We start from the raw sequence: 16,093 nt of genomic DNA on the forward strand, positions 1-16,093 counted from the left end.
CGCCTTTACTCTATAACATTCTTCTCTTCTGTTTTTCCCACTATATACATTTGTTGTCTGCAGTCTCTTAATTTTATTCTAAGATTTGCTCACAATCTGCATTTTGGGACCCCAGTCATTACACCATACTAGTACTCTACTACTTATTTCTTTATGTGTCGAGTAACGTTGTTTGAGATTGCTAAACATTTGACTTTGGGTTATAATTTTATTTTCTAGAGGTAACAGAGTTTTAAAATTTGGACACTGGCCTTTACATTCTGAAAAAGAAAAACAAGAAATGTGGCAGGAAAAAGCCTAATGTATAGCTATTTAATACATCACACACACACACACACACACACACATATATATATATATATATATAATAAACAGAAAGCTGTAATTTAAAAAATGTAACAACGATAAAGAATGGTAAGATAAAATTATAATGGTAGCACTGAGAATGATGATTACACCAGGCGGTAGTTGCTGGTCCGATGAGTGGTGTTGTTGACACAAAGTGAATGGACTGCATAACCTACACAATATGCTGAGGAACTAAACAGCACACAGTTAGCTCTGTTGTACTTGCTTGACAGATGGAAGTATATTAGTCATCGGTCTATCCTACGGGGAGACGCTACAGTGTCTGGAAAATACACAGGGCTCACTAACTGATATGTCAACAATTCAAACACTCTTGATGCCTCCAAAGTAAACTACCAAACTGTAAAAAAAATTTAACACTGCATCAGCTTCAAGGAACCATGTGTGATGTATTAAATCAACAAGTGAATCACTTACTGACTGAAGGAGGTGATTTAAGAGCTTACTGACACTGATTTCTAACTTAATTTCTCTTCTCTTTCCCTTCCTGCTTCTCTCTACGCCAGGCTCCGACTACTCCCCCCCTCCCCCCCTTCCTCGCCCTCCTCCCCCCGGCCTGACCAACGAGCACAGTGGCGGTGGTAGCCATGGCGACCATGATGGAGGCGGGGGCGGGGTCAACCACGGGGTGGGCGTGGTGGGCCTGGCCCCGGAGCACATCCCCACACCGGGGGCGGCCCTGAGCTGGCAGGCGGCCATTGACGCTGCGCGGCAGGCGAAGATGATGGGCAACGCAGCATCGAGCGGAGGGGCGGGGCTTGGGTCGGGAGGGGGCGGGCCCATCTCCACGGCCAGCTCCACGCAAAGGAAGAGGCAACACTATAGCTCTAAGCCCAAGAAACAGACAACGACGACAGCCACAAGGCCGCCACGGGCCCTGCTCTGTCTCACGCTCAAGAACCCCATCCGCAGGGCCTGCATCAGCATTGTGGAGTGGAAGTATCCTTTACCTAACCATGTGTGGAGTCTGCAGGGTGGAATAACACTCTCAAGAAAGTGTTTTTACAGGTTGACACCTGACATTATTAATTAATTCACTTTTGTTGGATAACCTGAAGAAAACCTGTCAAGAATCTGCCCTCTTAAGCTTCTAGTTTTCTCCATCACATGTTTTACACTACGTTGCCCTTGGTTATAAGATGGGGACATTCAAATCAGGTAGACGAGGAAGTAAGTTCTTTTAAGATAAACCTGACTGGAAACAAACGAGAGTGAGCAGTCAGTGATGGAGGAATAACAGAGTCCAGCACAGGTGCTACCTTAAACAGAGTAAGCAGAGGAAGACATTTGTAATTTGTTGTCACAATCTTTCATGTTGCAATGCTGTTGTCATGTTAAAAGCATATAAAGTACCTTCCAAATCAGATCATTTGAAACTGTGAGTGCAGTACTCCTACACATTGCACTCACAGTTGCGCACATTGACTTACTGTAAAAGCTTACATCTGTTAAAACAAGTTTCAAAACCAGAGAAATGCACATATTTTTGTGCAAATCTTACATACATTGGCTGTAATACGGTGTGTTTTGCTTCCCTCCAATGTGGAGTAGATGGATAGATGCTGGATGGATGGATACAGGTAGAAAAAAACATTGCAAGGAGAATGAGCAGGAGGAGAGGAAAAGGAGGGCATGCAGGACATAAACAGGTTAAGAATGCATCACACTTCCTCTTTCTGTCTTAATCATTTTTCATTCTCTGTCTCATTCGGCGTGTTTCTCTGCTCTCTACTCACTCGCCCTAATCCTTTCTCCCCTTCCTCTGTCTGTCCTCGCTCTTTTTCTGCTCTCTTTCATCTTACATTCTTTTCTCACAGGAGGATAAAACAAATTGTGTCATTTTCATCCCTCCTTCACACCTCTCCCCAGCATATGACTCTCCCCTACCTCTTTCTAACTGCGTTCATCCCCTCTCCCACAGGCATCCATGCCTCTGTTCCTCCTTTGCTTCCCCCACCCTCTCCCTCTCATTTATTACCCGTCTCTCCCTCCCTCTGTCCGTCCAAATCCCTTTATTCCTGCTGTTCCTCCATCCGTCCTTCCTTTCTACCCTTCCTCTTCTCTGGAGTTTTTGTCTTTTTCTTTTAAGCTGTGGAACATAATGACTTAGTTTTCCCTCAGGGTGAGATGGAGGGGGAATGGGAAAGAGACAGAAATGGTCAGTGTCACAGTCAAAGTGATCTATAATAGGAGAAGGTCCACATGAGCATGAACTCAGCAAAAGCGTAGTCACACTTTGTCCTGAGAGGCAGCGAGGGAGAGGAAGAGGAGGGGTTGGGGGAAATGAGAAGGGCAGGGATGTGGGCAGGACGTGGATGTCGACAGGAGAGATGATGGAGCTGAGTAGCTGAAGAGGGAGGGTGGGATCGAGGGAGGATGGGGAAGGTAAACAAGAAAAATGACAGAGCAGGGGGAGGGCAAATAATGAGTGAGGGGTGGAGAGGAGAGAGGATAGGGGGATCATGAGGGAGGAGAGGAGTGGAAAGCAGAGCGAATTGGTGAGGAAAGAGAAGTTGAGTTAGAAGAAGTGTGTGCTTGTATGTGTGTGTTTGAAGATGGGTGCATTAGGGAATTATCAAAGTAGGATAAATCAGAGTTGATAACATTAGAGGCTATAATGAGTAAAAGTACGACGGAAGAATACTGTTCAGAATAATTGTACATCACTCCTAGATTCTACCCACATGCATATCAGAAGCTCCAGGACTGGCTTGCAACCCCATATCAACTATTTTTGTTGGATTTCCCCTCTGTGTTACTATATAGCCACCATACTCTCACAGCAGTAGGAATGTTTTTGTTAAATATCCAGCGATAAATGAGGGCATTCTTATTTGTGACATTCTTATGAATGTGTATATTTATCAAAGAACTACATCAATGTTTGGTTCAATTTGGTCCTGCATTTGTTTTCATGGTTTTGCTCAGTTTAATGTGAAAGGCCAGGACCTTAAGTCCACCATGACGTGTGGTTTTTCATGCATATCACTCAAACAATAGACATTTTTTCTTTAAAATAACTCTAAATTTCCCATGGGAAGAGCCCTGCCTTTTAAAGTGTGCTTAACCCCCCTCGATGTGGTTCAGAAGGGCACACAGGCAAATTATCCTTCTGATCACCTTGTGTATTTATAGTAATTATTAAAAGTCAACATGTCAGCAGTAGACCTTAAGATAGCCTGTCCAGCTGTGCTCATGTGGTAAAAAAGGAAGAAAAGCATTGGGGAAAAAAAGCATGCACAATCCCTCAGGGTCTCTGGAACAATCTCACCCAATGACTGATGAGCGTTGCGATCATTACCCACAATTCCCGGCATCATTCATTTAAACAGCTCTGAAGGGAGGGAAGAGAGAGACAGAGTCACACAGGGAGAAAGGTGAGGGAATTAGATAAGGGAAGAAAAGAGGAGATACATTGAAGAGGGCTCTTATAGAGAGTGAAAGGCCAGAAAGAAAGAGAGGAGGAAGTAAACAGGATGGAGTCTGAGTTGTAAAAAAAACAAACATGGATAGAGCAAGGACTGCAAAAATTACAGTAAATTTTGTCCTTCACTAGTTTCAAAGATCCCCATCAAACTGTCTTTCTGCCTGCTTGTCTACCTAAATGTTCTACTTTGGGATGTCCTTCATACCTGCAGTGTGAGTCTGTTTAAATGCAGCCTGTGGTTGAACATTAGTCTGTGGGTGACTTTGTGTTCTGTGCTGTATGCTTTCTTATGCATGTATAGTTAAGCATTCATGTGCTTTTATTCTATAGGCATAACGTGTGTATGTGCGTGCGCCCCTGCATCTGTTTGTGTGTGTGTCCTGTATTCTGTGAGTACCTCTGTCTCTAGAGATAGTAGATCCGAAATCTTCCTCTCTTCCTCCTCTGTTACCATGACAACAGCTGCTGCTCTCAACAGGTTGATGGGGCCCGTCTGAGCTCACGCATACACATGCACGCAAACACGCTTAGACAAGAGAACCCGCAACACTCTTGAAGAAGCACGCATATATTTGCACACAGATGATAAAGGACTAAAACACACACACACACACACACACACACACACACACACACACACATAAACACACAGACACGGCACTCTCACATGCGGTGTAATTATAGCATTTAAGCATTACCTGCACACTGCAAGGTCAGTGTTAGAGACAAGGAGGGAGCAGGGGCAGGTGTACGTCTAACTACAATGTTCTCTATATGAAATCACACTAAGTGGTAGTTTTGAAAAGGTGTCTTTGAGTTCATTCACACCCACACACACACACCCACACACACACACACACACACAAACACACACTCTATTTCCCTGCTAACAGCTTATGCATTGCATCAGGTCATATAAGGGGTTGCACTATTTGGAGGCATTTTCTGCTCAATCATAAAATGAGATAAATATTCTCAGCAAAACACAGAAGAGTGTTGAGCTTGCTCCCCCAGATGATATCAACACATCCCTGCTTTCTCACTTGGGTTTGTCGAGATAAGAGATTGTGCTGTGTTGTTGTGCAGCTGCATGCAGTGTTTGTGCGAGGCAACTGCTGAATGCAGAGTATTTTGGAGAATAACAGCATTCCGGTGTGTCTGCAGATGCAGATGCGACAATTTGTCCTAAGCATATACAGTTAGCTTGTTAAAATGCTGAATGTATATGTGAAATTCCAAAATGCCTCAGACAGTGGCACCCTGGTGAATACCACATGATGTCAGCTGCGAAACCTGCTGAGCTAACTGGCTGCTGATTTCAATTTTGTTATGTTCATTGGGCTGTCAGAGTCAGTCCCGACAATTAGCTTTGAGCAAAATCCTCAATCATACCAACCCTTATGTCTTTGGTCCAATGCTGTTAAAAGTTTCTATTTGCCATTGTTATGCTGATTGATGTACAGTGCATTATTAATAGACTTGGTTCTTGGTTTGATTCTTTACTCAGACACCCAAAATTCCCTCCAAGTGCTACCAAACAGTAAATTTATGTCATGTTGATGTGAGCAGACCTCAAGGGTTTTTTTTTTTTTAATTTATGGGTCAGAAACCCAGAATGAGTCACAGGCCTGTTTTTCTGTGAGTCCCCGCATGTCTGGAGTGTGTTTTAATGAGCCTCCAGTACAAGGGTGAGTGATCAACTTTGATTTTAGTGTCATGCTGAATGAGCTGCGTGATCTTGTGGTCTATGATGCTCAAGGGTCAGTCCTTAATCCAAACATAAACTAAGTATTAGATCGCCGTAAACATTTTTTTTTGCCCCTCACTCTTTCTGTCTGCAGGGCTGTGGCTCTGAAATGGATAGTAGGGCTGTTTCTAGAGGGGCTACGCACAGCAAGATTGCAGATGTGATAAAAGGTGGTAAAAGATTGTTGAAGTTGTTAAGTTCACTTCTAGTTATTTTAATGGAAACTTTATTTATTTGGCAAGAGACTGTCATCACTCTTCTGCCATTCCAGCCTATTAGAAACCATACTAGGTAATATCAAAATATTAATGTACATAGGAAAAAAAAAAAACTTTCATGCGTTTTATGTGGTGGGGATAGATTTTGATTAACGTTAGAGCCACAAATTTCAATTCTTGCTCTTTTGCAAATGGCAATAATGTGTGTTAACAATGCTGGTGATGTACACTTAGTGCAGACTCTTATCCCTTGCACAGTGTTGAATGGATTCATCATTTCAGGGAGGCAGCCATCAGTTTCATAATCTTTTTACTCCTGTGAAACTCTACCTGCAGACAGTTCTAGATAGCTTTAGCTACAGAAAGTGTTGTAATCCATCACTGAGAACATCATCAGAGTCACATTATAGATATATGGTATGGCTTCCAATTTGGTCATCTTCTCAAGTACTACTACGAACTCCCTCTGTGGGTTTTGGCAGGGTGTAGACTGTACACCACGAGTGGCGTTTCATAAGTTTCAGTATACCCAGATCCAGTGCACATGCACCCCAGCCATCCGTTACCAGTTGTTATTGTGTAGTAACAAGGCTATGACTGATCCTCGGCTTCCCACCTGCTATAACTGACACTTGTGTTGGATTCAGTGCAGCAAGTTTTAAAATGTTGTTCCCAAGCTTGGAAAGCCTGCGTGTATGGTCTCATGCAGTGTGTTAAACATGAGCTAAAAGTGTATATTCTTTTGCTCATGGTTTGTCTTCTGGATTTGAGGTTCTGACAACTCATCAGTACATTGCTGTTTATGTTAGGCTACAAGGTCTGGAGTCTAGACTAATTTGACATGCAGCCAGGAGGGAAGAGGAAAGGGAGAAAGGAAGGAAGGAATGAATGGAAGAAGAGGCAGAGCAAAAAGAGTTGGAGGGAGGTGACAGCAGTGGCAGTTAGTAATTGTGTTGATGAAAGCCAGACCTCCTTTATCTCTCCTTCACATTCTCTCCTGCTCTCTCTCCGTCTCCTTCCACTCTCCATTCTCTCTCACTTTGTATCTCTCCCTCCCTCTCTCTATCTCTCTCTCTGTGGCCAAAAATAATGAGGTCACTCCCCTCTCAAGGACCGTTCCATATAAAAACTCTCTCCTCTCTCTCATTCCCTCTCACGCTCACTCTTTCTTGTCCACATCCCGTCTTCCACGCGACAGGCCTGCTCCTTGCCGCACCCTTATTAGGGCATGCACTGTCTCTCTAACCCCCCTTGCACACACAAAGAGGTTCCTAAGTGACCCACTATGTCTTAATGTTAACGAAAAGGCAAACTCAACAGCTTTGATCTCTCTTATTGTGTACACTGCTTGCGCACTCTGCTATATGTGTATATATACCTCTGCTTATGTAAGGATGTATTAGCTTGTTTAAAAATACCTCTTTGTTGAAATAACATGCACGATAGTCAACTATTCTATCCGGAAAGGCCAGAAGTCAGAGTCTGTATTATTTTCTACTGTGTACCAGAGGTTGAAAACCTACCTTCATCTGGTGTGTATATATTCATACTTTAAAAAGGCAGTCAAATTCAAAAAGGTCCTGAGGACAGCAGACCTGGTTCAAAATCTACCTGACAGTAATGAGACCTGATCCAAAATGTGATTGGCGTGGACAGAATCAAGTTTTCTCCTGTAATGACTCCAATGCAATTGCAGTGATGCAGTTTTGGGTGTTTCTACACCTACGCTTTTTAGTCCGGTTAAAGTCTGGTTTTCCCCCTTGGTGCAATTCACTTGGGCAGGTGGAGCACAACAATCGTGCTTAGGTGGTTCACTTGGATTTTCTCAGCATGACTAGAAACCGAACCAGAGCAAAGGAACTACAGGTGTGAAAATGCCGTATGATGCACCAAATGGTCAGAGCTTAAAGTCCACCTAGAGTCACTCAGAAATTCAGCATCGTGCTACACAGACCCAAGACCAGCAGCATTAGAATGCCAGTGAAGAGGAACCAAGCTGATGATCTCTACTGTGTAAATGTTTCTGCACCTGTGTTTTTTGGACTCTGTTCTGGTTTGCATACTCCTTAACCCTCCTCTCAGACCATTTGAGATCATCATCCTGATGACCATTTTCGCCAACTGTGTGGCCTTAGCCGTCTACATCCCCTTCCCCGAGGACGACTCGAACGCCACCAACTCCAACCTGGTGAGTAATCTACAATATTTAAGCTACTTTCCAATTTACTACTTGCTGTTTGGTCCAGTTGTTGCTGGTTTAAGGCTGGTTCAGCTCATTGGCTTTTTCCCCCCCTATCCTGGACAACAGGGTGTCTTGGTTTTTGCTGCTGTGGTCTAGCACCTGTTTCGTTCATGGATGCAATGTGTTGACTGACATGTTGTTAGATATGCAGTCGATTCATGAAACGTTTCATGAGCAGATTTGTCTGTTAATTAGCATTACTGAGCAGCATGTCATTTGCTCATTTCCAGCTGATTTGCTGCCATGTATCTAAGAGGCAGGAGTGGGGGATTCTGTATGACATCGTGACTGGTTCATTAAGGTGAAAGACAAGAAGGGTGGAGTGAAAAGAGTGAAAGGCAAAGAGCAGGATGGAATAACAACAAAAAAAGAAGGATATAAATGTATTTGAATAATGCCCTCTTTGAGAATCATTTGCTCTAATCATTGATTGTTTTGATGCTATAGAGTTGTTGGCGTTTTGGCGTTCCATTTTAAAGCCTGAAGAAAATGAAGGCTTTCGGTTGTTTTGACTGAAGACTCTTGAGTTGTACCAAATAGAACCATGTGAGTTGATTTGATCAAAGGCAAAGCATAATTTTCTTGTGGGCAACAGAAACTGTTTGGCTAAGCAGAAAGTAGTTGTTTTGATTTAGGAATTGTGAGCTGTTTTGGTTGTTTTGATTGAAGACTGATTTTGCGGTCGCCATAATGTCATCTAGTCTAATGTACTAAATGTAGTATAATTTGATATATTTTTCAAAGTAAAACAAAATATCTCGCAAAACAAAGACATCTGTTGCTTGAAAACTCAGTTTTTGTGACTGCTTCTTGCCAAACCTCTTATTTAATTACCTTAACTTGGCGGCTCACAGGGGTGCGAGTATGTGTGTAAAGCATTCTGTTGCTCTGTGTTTATATAAATCGGTATCCATCCATCCATTAGCTATACCTGCTTATCCTTGAGGGCCGTGTGGGGGTGGAGCCAGTCCTAGCTGACATTGGCCAAGAGGTGGCGTACACCCTGGAGAGATCACAAGTCAATCACCGGGGTATAAGTCAATATGATGACATGTATCTGGACAGTTTATGTACATATGTGTGTGTGTGTGTGTCAGCTTGCAGATGTGTGCCAGTGTATTAGTGTGAGGAGGACACTAATCCCCGTAACATCTGTCACTGTCATTCCTTCTTTCTATCGTTCCTTCTTTCTAAGAATGATTTTGCCGCATTTACTAACTCTTGAAAGCTCGTACTGTCCCTTGGTTTTCAGAGTGCTTGTCATGTGTATGCGCCAGTTCACTTGTCAGCATGTCCATGCATGGTCTAATTGCTGATTAAGAGAATTTTATTAGTTTTTTATAAGTTTTGCTGTCATATGATCTGGATAAAAAATCATTCTGAGGACACAGCAGTCACATGATCAAAATAAAGGACTCATTTTTTACTTTTTTGACCTTGTCTATTCATGAAGTTACACTGGGCTTGTTGCACATCTGTGGAGAAGTAACATTTGTTTTCAATTGTTCTACTGTGTCTATACCTCTCATTTTATCCTTTAATGATATAGTGTCAAAGCAGGTATATGAGTCAGTGGAAGAGTAAATAGGACTGAAGCAGGACAGCTGTTTTTATCCTCTTAATCTGTGTCCATCACCCACTCTCTCTGTCTCTCTCTAGCTCTCTCTGAATTCTGTAGGAGGCATACGTACATGCAGTAAATTCAATACAGAGCCAATGTAGAATAATGCTTTACAGATCAGTTCTCAGTGATCACATTACAAGTACTGATTAAAGAATCTCAGGTATTCTTTATCGTCTTTAACTTCTTCATTCGTTTAACATCTTTGAATAGATTCCACTGTTATTATTTAGCCTTCGAATCATGTCAGAAATGCTGAATAACGAGTAAATTATATACAACTCAGACAGTCAGAACTTAAAATGCACCTTCAGATCCATTGTAAAAGCTTTGACTTCCAAGATAAGTAGTTACCAATGAAAGCATGTAGCACAGCTGTTTAAGGTTGTAGCACAAATATTACACAAAGACGTGTAAATAACTACTTGTATTTTGTAATGTAAGGCAAATCCCTGCATTTAAGACAAATAATGCTTAGTGAGCGATTTATTCATTTTCCCACTGCACAGCCATTACTGGATAATAGCAACAAGTCGTACTGTCTCTCACTGTCTGTCAACACACAATGAGAAGAATTTTAATGCTACTCTGTCATTTTGAAACAGTACACAGCATGAAGCTCTGGCATGCAGCCACACACGTACACACACGCTTACATGACAAGTTTGGCCTCCTAAATGAACCTATTTTCAGGTCTTCTATTCTTGAAGAGTTATTTGGGCCCCTCCTGGTGACTCTTAGGTAAAGAAAAGATACAACAACTCACACATGCACTCACACACACAAACACACACAAACAACCTAGTCACCACCACCACAGCTGTGGTCAATTAGTTTTATAACCTTCTGACAGACAGGAAACTGTGCAGATGGACCAGAGGCTTAAATATATGGTTGAACCATGTATCTCTCTCACTCTGTCTGTTTTCGTGTGTGTGTGTGTGTGTGTGTGTGTGTGTGTGTTTAGTTGTACATTTTTGTGTAGTATTAACAGGTACAACATGCGGCTGACTAACAATATTGAATGTGAGTTAGGTTTGGGTTTAGGTCTCACATAATTACTCCAAAAATGCAAAAAAAAGTACTTGTGCATGCATTGCTAGATTAAGATTATTAGATTAAATATAAAATTATTGATCGCTCAAGATAATGTATTATACGACAGTTGCAATGTGCTTCATCTCTCCACTGTAAGAGTTCTTTACTGGATTATGCTTCACCCCAACATTCAGTTTCAACTTGAAATGCATTTGCAACCTCATAATGTTTCCCAACTCGCTAGATTTAAATCCACATATGTGTCTCAAAACTATTTACTGTCTTGTACCAGAACAGAAGTCAAAATGAAAACATCACAACATTTCTATACAATGCCTTCGCCTGACATTGCCAAAAGTGCATCTTAAGCATGTTTACAATGTGTTGTTACATTGTTGCATTGCAATATGCATTCACTTTAACAATTGACTTTATTCACTTCTTTCATTGTGTTTGAGAGACAGCAATTAAACCCAAGGCTGCCAGAATCTATATTGCCTCCGAATGGTTCATTTTCTAGAGTGTCTCTTGTGATTGTCATTATATTGACATCTTAGTCATTTAGATGATGGGTTTACCCAGAGCTGCCTACAGTGACTGTTTTGCATTAGGACACTCGAACAGACCTCATGCACATTTGGGAAGAATGAATCTGTGACCTTATTGTCTTACCAGTAGGAAACCCAGCCAATTCTCTGAACATTGTCCTCACACTATTATAAGTTATGGCTTACAGTGTCACCTTTGCATTCCAGTGCTACAAACCTCTCATTAAATATAAGCCACAGGAGGGTTTTAAATCTTCCCTGCATAAAAGGCTTTTTAAATGCACAGTATGTCATTTCTGCCACTAGGGATTTCTCAACCAAAATAATAACAAAAGACTTAGTTTGATGATATTATGAATTAGCGTGGGTGCATAGGAGTTGTTGTCTTCATTGTTAAACAACCACCATTGGCAATGAAAATCTGTCTAGCGTGACTCAGGCAGAAATCATGTTCACGGATGAGTAACTATTGGAGTTTTATTCACGTTACATTTAGTCACATTCGCCGAGTTCCTTCCTCACTCTCCGAAGAACCATCTGATGTTTCCTGTGTTTCCCCCAGAAGTTATCGCAACTAGAGAGGGGAAAGGGGATACAAAACCAAATGAAACGCACCGGTACCTTGAATGAAATTACAGATTTCACTGGGTTTGAACATAGTTGGCAACATTTTGAATAATTCAAGTACACAAGTCAACAAAATATATAAGCTCACACTGAACCCCTTGTGTTGCATCACATTTTAGTGTCACCCCCCAAGTTGAGTATTGTTGTCATTTATTTCTCCTTTTTGCCATTAGGGGGTGTCACATTGTGCTTGGCCCCTTGTGGGTTTGTTTGCTCACACGCGGAGTTTATATTTCTTCCCATTTTGCCTTTTTTAAAAATCATTTGCAAATAAACAACAGGCTTATCTTTTCATGAAGTACACATTCAGACCAGCTGCATCATGACTGTGGCTCAGTATCCTGATGATGCTCTTTACATTTACCCCTGACCCTGTGTGTGATTGAGCCCAAGTTTTAGCACTCCATCACTAGATTCACACAAGTCTTTCTTATGTAATACCAGAGATCTGTTGTATTGCTTCCAGTACAAGATTTCTATTTCTGTCTGCATCCCATAATGTGCGGCTCTGTCTCCTTGACGACATGCCCAATAATAGCAGCAGGAGAGGTTGTCATGGATATGGTAACCGTAGTGATGCTCCTCATCTGTCCTTGGTTACAGAAGAAAGAAGGGTAGGAACCAAAGTGTGAGAAAGTCTCTTCTCTCAGGGAGGAAGTAAATGCTGCACTTTGGCCGGTTCACTTCAGGAACAGCATTTTTTATTAAAAGCTACATGAATGTTCTCTAATTAGAATGTGACACTTGAGTGAAGAACTTCTGTTCGCTCCCTTCGGCTGTTCTGTTCTATTCCTGTTTTTTTTTTTTATAATCTGTTCCTGCCCCCCCCCACCCCTTTTTTCTCCTTAATCACCTTCTCCCTCTTGCTCTCCCTTCAATCCTCCATCTAATCAGATCAATATGGATACTTTCAGATTGACAGAATAATGTTTCCATAATCAAGCAATTAACTAATCAATACACCTGATTAGACACTGATTGATGGAGAGGCATGAACACACACACACAAGTACATACAATCACACACTTGTGACACCAAATCCCTTAAACAATACTGAGACTTAATAAGATTTGCTGTGATTGAGTTTGAGATCATTTTGGTGTGATATTGCATGTGTGCACATTTAGGTTTAGCTGGTTTATTTTAAATTCTTATTGAACGTGTGTTTTCCCTGAGTACCTGATTGTTCATGGTCGCTCATTTGTGTGTGACAAGGTGTGTGTGTTTGTGTGTGTGTGTATCAGAGGTAGTGACAGGGTGCTTAGTGTTAGATGAATTAGCTGCTCGCTCTGTAGTAGGCAAGTGAAACAAGCACCTTTAAGTCAATGAATCACCTTTTAGTGGTTAATGGACCCCATCGCAACGCACACACTTACATTTGTAGTGCAAAGGATCACAGAACTCACGGTTTGGAGTGTATCATTGTCTTAAGTGACAGATCAGCTGAAAAATGTTAGGGTTAGGTTTAAATTAATTTCAAAATGTGCTACTTTGGCTCTGATGTAGCTTCTATAGTCACCAACTTCACTCAATGTCTCTCCCACGGCCCTATCTGATTGGTTACTCATCATGAGAAATAGCCTATCAACACTGACTACCTGTCTTTACCTGTCTGTGGCTACTGTGCCACAGACAGGTAAAGAGACTGGAGCAGCTGAGTGAGCGGAGCTGTGCATGGAAGGGAAGGCAGCAGATATTGCCGAAGTTGTAATAAACGTCATTATCTTATGACCTATTTTGATGATGACAAACAGTCCCAGTTTCCCAGTTACACCAGTCATAAAGTCATAGCCTCCGGGATTTCACTCGATGGAGAAAAAAGTAACGCCTTTTAAATCAGTTGCTCTTTCCTAAACCAATCATTGCACTTTGAGCCTGACCCATAGGATGCAACACAAAAATGTGTACCTCAAAACCCAGTGGCCAGAACGCCACCCATTCAATGTCAATTTAATGTTTGCTGACCAAAATCTGACACACATATTTGCAAATAACTCAAGATGCTCTTCAGCAATCTGATCAAACTCACTGGAATGTACACACAGAGTTTCGTGCAAATCTGATGATGGGGGGGCACATTAAATCTACTTTGAATTCAGTGTTGTAAAATCGTGTAAGAGGAAAACTTCCAAATGGGCTGGATACTTTTAAAAGCACTGTATTTAGATCTTTAGGTGGATTAAGAGTATTGCCACAAGACAAACCTGTTGGTTTTTTTATATATATTATTATTATATTTCTGGGGTTCTTCTGTTTGCTCACATTTGACCTCAGGAATGGCCTCTGTCTTTCCCTTTGAATCCAATATGTTGGATTTCATTAAATCGATGCAATAACCTGAGTTTACTACCTTATAAAGATTCCATTTCCCATATAATGCTGCAAATCTTGTCTGGTGTCTGCTCTTGAGTCTCCACATGTCCTCCAGCCTCCCCCCCCTCCCCATTATTTCTGCTGGAGAGGATCAAGTTAACATGCTTTTCCTTTGGGTGCTACTCTGCTGGTTGCTAGGAGTGTCTATTTATAGATGGAGAGGAACGTTGAGCATCTGTCTGTACGTTTGCTTATCTAAACAATGCTGGCCTGTGTTTTCTTGTGGTGACGTGTGTGTGCACCTCTAAATAGTCAGAGTAAAAATGCAGCCACTCAAGGTGCATCTGGATAAGGACGTGGATGTGTGTGTATGTATGTTCGTGTGTCTGCTGGTGTATGTGTGAATAGCTGTGGTGGAAGTTGACGCATTTATTAGTATATTACATTTACCAATAGGATGAGTGAGTGTGACAGACTGTGTTTGTTGTACATATAAACAGACAGAGATGAATGTTTTATCCCGTGTTATACACATTAGCAGGACACTCTGTACAGATGGGAAACTTCAAATCTCTTGCAAGTTTTCATGCAGTACAATTTCCAACCATGCCGTAGCCTGGGGAGTCATTATGTGGAAATTAGAAATGCTGTTCCCCTTTTCAGCTCCCAGAGGAAACAAGGAATACCCCAGTTACCATTTCTATTGGAGATATGGGTGCTTTCCAACTCCAAAGTTACTACTTCTGCTGAGTGCTGTTTGGTTTCTGTTCCATTGTTTCCATATTTCCAAGCCATTTTACCAAGTCCTCACTGCTGCAGGGCACCAGTGTAACCGAAAATGAACGTTAAACATGAAGAAAAAATTAAAGCAATCTACATTGAAAGTTGTCTTTTTATCCAAGCAGTTCCCTGCTTTACCAGAACATCTTTCTCAGACTCATTCTTTTCTTTTAATTCTCTCATTTTTAAAGTGGGAATCAGGAGTGCCTCCATCAGCAGGGTTTAATTCAATAAATAAGCCTCAAATTGATTAGTATAGAGCGGGTTATTATGGTTCTTTTGTCTTTTCCATAGTTATGTGTTTATGTACTGGTGAAAAGCTGTTTGCAGTATGCTAATTCATGAGCTAAAAGCCAAATGGAAGAGATAATGGCCTGTGGTTTGTATGTTACAGGAAACATAAAGCCACTACTGAATCACTGTACAACAAAGCTGAACAAGTGTATTTATTTAGGTGATCAAGTTAGCTTGGATTGTACTAACCTCATTAGCATGGCTGTTAAATGGAAGCAAAACGGCTAAAGTGTAATATTCTGTTAACTGCTTCGGTGTTATCACTATGTAATTGTTTTGAATTGAAAATACATAATAAGCAAGAAATGTGTTGTTCCTTGTTCTCTTAGTCAGTCCCTGCCTCCCTCTCTTCTCTCCCTCAGTCTTCTCCTCCATCTAATAAAAGTGAAAGATAAAGACTCTAAATGATGGCAGCTGTGGCACCACATTCATTACAACGCCATTTCCTCTTCCCTCTCTCCTCCTCCCTTGCTTTTTAATAGTCCCATTTTGGTGATAAAGATAGGGAGATTTCCACACAAACCTCCTGATCTCTCCCTCTTTCTTCTCCTTTGCCTCCTTTCTTCACGTACATTTTTCTTTCTCGAAAGAGAAGAGAGATGAAGCTACTTTTTGTGTGTCTGCCTTTGGATATATGTGTGTCTGCCAGTCCAAGCTAAAAACAGCATATCAGTATTTTGGGGGTTTTGTGAGAATGCTGTCCCAGGCATAAATCCCATAATTTCTGAGCAGATCTCTGGAAACTGTCCCATCTTACGCCCCCTGTTTATGCCAAACCTGCATACCAGACCACTGTGATTTTGAGGCTGTGTTTGTATGTATTTGTGTGCGTGCATTTGTGTGTGGGAGGATATACATAGGATCTGTG

At 41.5% G+C, this 16,093-nt stretch overlaps 1 protein-coding gene across 1 annotated transcript in view; it reads left to right on the forward strand.

Moving 5' to 3' along the window:
- The window catches only part of cacna1c (calcium channel, voltage-dependent, L type, alpha 1C subunit), a 178,923-nt gene that overhangs the window by 48,094 nt on the left and 114,736 nt on the right, over positions 1-16,093 (forward strand). The window contains exons 2-3 of the mRNA XM_041963745.1: positions 876-1,308; positions 7,844-7,949. Of these exons, the coding sequence (XP_041819679.1) occupies positions 876-1,308; positions 7,844-7,949 (539 nt within the window). The remainder of the gene's footprint in view (positions 1-875; positions 1,309-7,843; positions 7,950-16,093) is intronic.

Source organism: Chelmon rostratus, chromosome 22, assembly GCF_017976325.1.
Source record: "Chelmon rostratus isolate fCheRos1 chromosome 22, fCheRos1.pri, whole genome shotgun sequence".
Lineage (NCBI taxonomy): Eukaryota > Metazoa > Chordata > Actinopteri > Chaetodontiformes > Chaetodontidae > Chelmon > Chelmon rostratus.